The 8,001-nt window shown below is 25.5% G+C and overlaps 1 protein-coding gene across 1 annotated transcript; it reads right to left on the bottom strand.

The window, feature by feature from the left end:
- Positions 1-2,633: 2,633 nt before the first annotated feature.
- Positions 2,634-4,443, bottom strand: LOC109806145 (transcription factor MYB41). The gene is made up of 3 exons (XM_020368524.3): positions 4,219-4,443; positions 3,872-4,001; positions 2,634-3,579 (listed from the first exon to the last, which is right to left on the bottom strand). Exons 1-3 carry the CDS (start codon positions 4,346-4,348, stop codon positions 2,775-2,777), a joined length of 1,065 nt encoding a protein of 354 aa, XP_020224113.1. The 5' UTR covers positions 4,349-4,443; the 3' UTR covers positions 2,634-2,774.
- Positions 4,444-8,001: the final 3,558 nt, after the last annotated feature.

Raw genomic sequence — 8,001 nt, 5'->3', positions numbered from 1 at the left:
ATGTAAATTTACGTCGATTTTCGCGCCCCGGCGTAAATTTACGTCTCCAGCTTTAACGTCGAAAATTTTTCTGACGTAAAAACCCCTAAAATGACTGACGTAAAATGTGTATTGTGTAGTAGTGATATTTTTTTTCATTCGTTTTTCATTTTGAACTAATATACTTCATTTGTTCTCTACTATAAGAAAAAAAAAGACTAATTTTATACATATTAAAAAATTAATTATTTGTGTTAAATTTTACTATTTTTATAATGTTCATCCTAAATTCTCGTTGTAATAAATATAAAAAAGAAGGATTACAACCAGTGATTTAAAACCCGGACCGAACCGGCTGGTCGGACCAGTTGGACCGGGAACCGGTGGTCCAGCCGGTCCGAATCTTAAGTTGGACCGGTTATGCAGTCGACCCGTTTTAAACCGGATTGAACCGGTAAATTTTCCGGTTCAACCGGTGAACCGGTGCGTCAAACCGGTTCAACCACTTTTTTTTTTTTTATAAATTTTTTAAGGGACCATAAACCACAAAAATAATAATAATAATTGAATCTCTTAATAAAAAGCAAGGAGTCTTATTAAATATAACAATGACTACTTGTTCTAATATATTTGTTTGCAATATATACAACTTAAATAACTTTTATAGTATATTATTAATTTTAAATTATATATTTAATAATATAATATCTATGTAAATATTACATATATTATTTTGTGATATTAATTGCAAGCATATTATATATGTACATATTATTTATATTTTTAATTTGTATTAATATACCGTTTAACATGTAATTTTTTATGTATGTTTTTTACAAAATAAAAATAAAAATAATTTTAAATAAGATAGAAAAATTGAAATTTAAAATAAGATATGAATTTATTAAAATTTATAAGTATTAAATATATTTAATATGAATTTTTTTCAATAAAAATAAATAAAAATCGAGTCATGCAGTTCAACTAGTGACCTACTGGTTCAACCTTTGACCCACTGACCCAGTACCTTAACCGGTTCGATGACCGGTCCGATTTTTAAAACTATGATTACAACTGAAAAATCATGCATTAAAGGAAGAATATTTTAGAAATAATATAAATAAATGAAACAAAAGTAATTAAAATTTGCTTATATTTAAAAATAAAAAATGTATATTTTTTAATTTTATAATAGAGAATAAGGGAATAATTTTTAATTTATATTTTCATTGACTATTTTTTTTATTTAAGAATTAATATAATAATATTTTTTAAATTCAAGAAACAATGGAGGTGTTTATTTATAAGAATTCAAAATGAAATATGTTTTTTCTACGTTAGTTATTTTAGACTTTTATATGAATTCTTAAGTTAAGATAGATTTAATCAATGTATAAAATTAGTCATTTAAACATTTGTTCATAAATCAATGTAAAAAAAATTACATCAATTATTGTCTTAACCAATTTAAAAATAGTTAATTTCTACGTAGGTAAGACAATATGCAATAACCAATATAAAATGAAATTCCTACATTAGCTAATATAGATTAATGTAGAGAAAATGACTCCCATAAAGATTGATTAATATTTAATATATATGATATAAGTTTTATGTATTGAATTCAAGATCGAATTATTCAGATGATGTTTAAATTTAATCTTTAACAAAAATAATTTTTTATTAAATTTTACTTATTCTCGATCGATCAAGTTAAACTAATTTAAGGTGAAGTTTTGATATTGATGTGAACAAAAAAAAAAAAGCTTATATAAAGTGAGTTTTTCTTCATAAATAAATAAATAGAGATTTTTTTATCCAAAAAATTAAATAGAGTTGAATTTAGTCTAAGAAGTTAGTAAATTAAAATTTCGTTATGCTTTAAATTAAATTAATATAAAATAAATAAGTATTTATACACTTTAAAAATAAACTTATTGTAAAACAATTTTACCCGTGTCTAACTTACACATCCCACTTTTTATTTAGAGAGAAAATTTTGAAAGTTCTTTTAATTCAACTTATAAAAAAGACTTATAATTTATATCTTTTAAACTAGTAATTTTTACTTTCAATTTATTTTAGTAAACTTCATAAGAATTTCTAACAAACTGTTTTATAATAAGAGTTTATTGAATAAATTCTTAATTTCACTAGTTATCCAATCGTACTCAAATTCTCACTCCACTCTTAGATTATAACTATGTTTTTGTAACTTACAAAAAATTATGTATGTGAAATATATAGTTTGTTTTATCTTATAAAGTTTATTTATTTTTGGTTAAGTTGTCATACACGACATTCAAAACTTATGATCCAATTAATAAGAGATCTAGCTAGCCAAGTTATTTGATCCAGGTGTATGAGGTGATGTAAATCCCATTAGTATTAAGTTTGATTTTCATAAATAAATAAATACAAATTATGACCCAATATTATATTTTTAACGTATATAATAGCGGGACAATAATCTATAAAGAAAAATGATATATAATTAGTAAAAAGATAAATATACGAATTTCACGTGGCGTGATTTTAGTTAGAGATTGTTAATTGACTTAATTTTATTATCTTTCTTAGGTGAATGATTTTGTGGTCTTCGATTGTACCGTTTGTTCTCGTACAAAATAGCACCACTCATTTATAAATAGCAATCAAACTAGGAAACATATATAGTAATAATTGATTCATATGGTCGTTAAAACAAATCTGAAAACAGTCCGAACTGAAATAAACAAATCTTGAAGTACTAACAAAATTAAATCGCATTACAGCACAACATGCATCGTGTTCAATCACAAAAATCCAGAGTCATTCAAGCCATTTGAAATGTTATACATCAACATGTTGCTGCCGTAAGTGTCCCTTTCATCTTCAGTGGTTCCGTTGACAAATGTGGTGGAAGATGATGAATTCAAAGTACTTGGGCTAGAAGACGAGGGTGTGGACGATAACAAAGAACTCAGATTGAAATTCGGCATCCCCTCGATCTGATTTTCCAAGACAAAAGTGTTCAACTTGGGAGAAGATGAGAAACATTGCATGGCTGATGATGATTGTGCCTGTGGTAGATCTATTATGTGATCATACCACAAATTTGGCAGTGTGCTTTGGTGGCTAAAAGAGGTAGCAATTGGAGAGATTTGATGCTCTAGTTTAGCTTCCATAGGATTAGTCTTATAAGCAATATGGTTTTCTTGAAGTTGGTTTGGTTGGAAGGTTTGTATAGAATCATGTTGCATGGTTTGGGAACATTGGGGTAGAGGGCTACCACTAAGTTGGTTATTATTATTAATATGATTCAATGTGACATCAGGGTTTCTGTTTTGACATGATGATAGCAGAGTTGTGAGCAAACTTAGAAGGTGGCTTGGGTTAATCATTGATCCTCCCATAGAAGGAAAAGGGTAGTTGTTAAATTGAGGTGAATTGTACATAGATGAGCTTAGAAAAGAGGCAAGTTGAAGAACATCAAGGCGAGGTGTGTGAGTCACTGGATCAATCCCCATCTTGATTAGCTTTTTCTTGATGTGAGTGTTCCAATAATTCTTTATCTCATTATCTGTTCTTCCTGGCAAGTTAGCAGCAATTGTAGACCACCTGTCAAAATTTCCATTTAGACAGCAATAATTAATTTTATGTGCTACATAGTGACAAGAAAATATTGGTCTTATTGTATATATATAATTATATCATTGACTTTGCATAGTTGCCTAGCTACCATTCACTCACTAAAAAATGAACTTTAATACTATTAAAGTCCATGCATTAGTTGGAGATTCTGTATATCATATATGCAAATTCAAAAAGGTATTTTTTTTTAATGCATTTTTAAAGTTGATTGAGGAATATATAGAACAAAAAAAGGTGAGGAAAATAGTACAGGACTTACTTGTTTCCCAAAACACTGTGTAACTGAATGATGGCTTCTTCTTCTTCGAATGAGAATCTCCCTCTCTTAATGTCAGGCCTCAAGTAGTTAGCCCAGCGAAGCCGACAACTCTTTCCACATCTTTTGAGTCCTATGCATGAAAAATAAATGCAAAGGTTTATGTTAAGTGCCATGAAAAGTTTAAATATATATGAGTTCAGCTATCTAGTATCAAAAGTTATTGCTTTCAATGGACTGAAATCGAATAGTTTGCTTTCAATGAACTGGTTTAAACATAGAAGAATGTGTATGCGTTTGACATGAAATTAAAGAGAAAAACCTTGTTAGCACAAATTTCACATATATACCTGCATTTTTGGGAAGGGTTCGCCATTTGCCATGGCCATGTTTCTGAATGTAATCGATGAGTTTGTGATCTTCCTCGGGAGTCCATGGACCTTTCTTGAGTCCATTCTTTTCACTCGGAGACTTGGTCATGATGAACACAAAATATGAATGATGGTTATAGTTTGTGTCTGAGAGAGATAAAGGAAGTTAATTGGAAATGGTAGGTGTAGGATAAGGAGGGAGAATGCGTATATAAATAGTAGAGAACTAAGTGGAAGGCAATCTACCTAAGAAACATGTTCAAGTCAATGGGATTCGGTACCGTCCTTTCACTCCTACGTTTATTACTCGCTTCACGTGTCCTAATGTCCACTATATATTTATTCCATACACTCCCACACACCATTACAAGTTATAAAATTAAGATGAATTCAAGCCTCCATAATATTCATCATTGCAAATAACTAGCTTCAGTTTTAAAAGATTAAATTCAATACCATTTGAATCAATAATTCATTTGTATCAAGCATTAAATTTAATAGAATGATATATTTAATAACTTTTAGCAATAATAAATTTCTTAGTTCAATTTTTAAATTAAATAATACTATCATGATTATTATATATAGATTATTTTATACGAGATTATATACAACAATTATTTACTTATATTTAAACATAATTAATATATATATATATATATATATATATTATTTTTTATTTATATAAAATTTTGTAAACTTAATTTATTTTTTGAAAATTTTAAATTCAACGGTTGGATTAATAAAAAGACATTAGAATTTTTATGAGACATTAGTATTATTTTGTAAAACAATAATTATTAATTTTAATTTATTACAATTATTAATTAAAATTAAAAGATAATTATTTTACTCAAATTTTTAGATAGTGACATTAATTTTACATTATTAAATATCTTTCAAACTAAAGAGAGAGAAAATTAAAAAAAATCTATTGAATATTAAGGTTTTTAACTTTAACTTGTCAGGCAGAGTTAAAAATGACTGAATAATTAAATGATCTCATTTTCTTAATGAATGGAGATTATTATTGTCGTGCTGAGTTTGAATTTGACTTAAATCAATTTAGTTTACGTGTACATCCACACTATCATGCATTTTTCTATCTAGCATACACTAGTTGGAGAACATAATAGCTACTCTAGTTTGAGACTGTCACCATCAATTCAACGCTATTAAATAGTGCTACTTAAATTTTATTGTAGTCATTTTTTTAATTATGTGTAATAACGGTAATGAGGATCAAATTAAGTGTCATCATACATCGATCTTAGTTCTTTAATTATGCAGTTAACTTTTTCAATTAGTCTATTTATTAATACCTTAAACTTTACAAAAATGTCTTATTACTTTCTTATTTTATGTAGTTGGGAAAGATTAACTCGGAAGAAGAGGATATATCTACTTCTATATATATTGTTTTGGTTCTTTACACATTTTTTAATAGTTAGGTACCCTTTCTAACATTTATCCTCATTCTCAATATATCTTTTCTTTGACGATAAAAACAATACTGTGATTTAAAATATTTTAGTTAATCTTTTTATTGCCAAGTTTATTTCCAAATCATAATTAATTGTATGCATGTGTACTTTAATATATTAAATGTTAATAATTAAATTAATTTATACATAACTAATCATAAATAAATGTATACATGTGTACGTTAATAATTTAATGATAATAATTAAATTAATTTATATATAAGTTAATTTTAATTTATATGAAAAAAATAATTATTTTTTTTGTTTTACTTTTTTAGAAGTATTTGTAGAAAAGTTTATCTAAAAACTTCTAATATAACCTAAATTATTTTGATCAGTTTAAAAACATGTTTAATAAACCTTGATCTAAAAAACCGTATACATTCAGTAGAAGATGAAACGTTCAACTCAAAATTTCAACGCAATACAAAACGATTATGATTATGATGTAATATTTTCTAACCAAAATGCAATCAAATGATATATTTTATATATAAAAAAGTTGATTTGTGTATTAATAATTAATCTATATACGTACTACGATAAAATGTGCTCGTAATTTACTATTTTCTTCATTTTTGTTTTAATTCTTAAAATATTTCTAAAAAAGGAAAAATTGAAATAATTTTTTTTTATATAAATTAAAAATTCTTGTATATAAGTTAAAAAAAATGATTTTGGAAGAGCTAATAAGAGTTAAGGTAAAAAAAAAAAAATTTATATAGAACTCTATTACTATATATTGTTTTCTAATAATTGTTTTGCATAAATTTCTCGTAAAATTATTCCTACAGATTGATGAAAAATTAAAATTCTCAAATTTTAAAAAATTAATATGATAAAAACGTTACATTGCCTTTATTTACTTATTTTGTAATAATGTTTTTTTATTTTAAGATAATATTTATAGATATTCTTAATTATATATATATATATATATATATATATATATATACATACATATATATATATATATACATATATAAATCAAACATATTTTGATCATCATTAAAAATCACATTCTGATAATTTATCATTTTAAAAAATCATAATTCCCATATAGCAAGCAATTAGCGTAGGAATCGCGTAAGCAAAATGCATGCAAAGGGGAAGAACACATGCAAAAATTGGAGTTAATTAAGAATTGAAAAGTAAATGAAGGGGCAAATTAGTAACTTGCAGTTCTGCCTAACAAAGTGATTAATTTGAACTCTGAAACGACTGCATCTGCATCTGCATCTGTATCTGACGTACGCTACCCATAGACTGTGCTACAGTGCGCCGCTACTACGTGTTCATGGCTTGAGCTGGTATGGAAGATTTTAACTGTTTCAAGGTTGAACTTCAAACATAACCACATTGCAAAACCTCCTCATGAATCTATCTGTTTTCAAACACATAAATAACTCTAAGTTGTCATGCCATTAATGTTTTGACTTTTACTTTTTTATTATTTTCACATCTGACTTTTTCAACACTCTGCATGTGCCTTTCTTTTACATTCAACACTTTTCCTTAATTATCCACATAAACATTCTTGCATGTTACATGTTAGGGATTCATTTGTGTGGTTTTATTTAAGAAATTATTTTATTTTTTTCTGAATAACTTATAAATATATACGTCATATTATTTTATATTGTAAATAAATATAAGAAATAAAGATAACAATAAAAATATATTCTTCTTAATTTATGCATACAGTTTTTAAATATAAAATATTTTTTATGGTTATACAAAATACTACAAACAAAAATTATTTTCAGAATCCTAAAATTTTATTTTTTTGATCTTCAAATATATAGGTAGTAATAACTATTCCGGGTATTATATAGATATTTTTCTAAAAAACATTCAAAAAAAATAATAATACTTAATGTAACACCCCGAAATTTCTAAAATTCTTAAAAGGATATTTTAATTAAATAAATAAGTTTTAGAAAAAAATTATAAACTTTTAAAAATTATGAATACTTTTAATAAATGTTTGTGAAATTATTTTTTATATAATATTTATTGAATAAATATGTGTTTTTTGGCATCTTGTTATAATAAGTGTTTGAAGAAAAATATGTATTTTTATTATAATTATTTTATGTATTTTATTTATAATTGCGCTGAGAGAATATGTGTTATTTATATATTATTTATAAGTTTTAAATATTTTAAGGGAAGGAAAACATAACCATAGTTGTTAGGCTAACTAAAGGTTGAATTTGGATTGAAAAATCTTTAAAGGAATTACATTAATTTTATATTTTACGTTTCTTACTTTTTC

The sequence above is a fragment of the Cajanus cajan genome, chromosome 10, assembly GCF_000230855.2.
Source record: "Cajanus cajan strain Asha chromosome 10, NIPB_CcT2T_4, whole genome shotgun sequence".
NCBI classification, from domain to species: Eukaryota; Viridiplantae; Streptophyta; class Magnoliopsida; order Fabales; family Fabaceae; genus Cajanus; species Cajanus cajan.
This window is presented reverse-complemented; position numbering and strand designations above follow the sequence as displayed.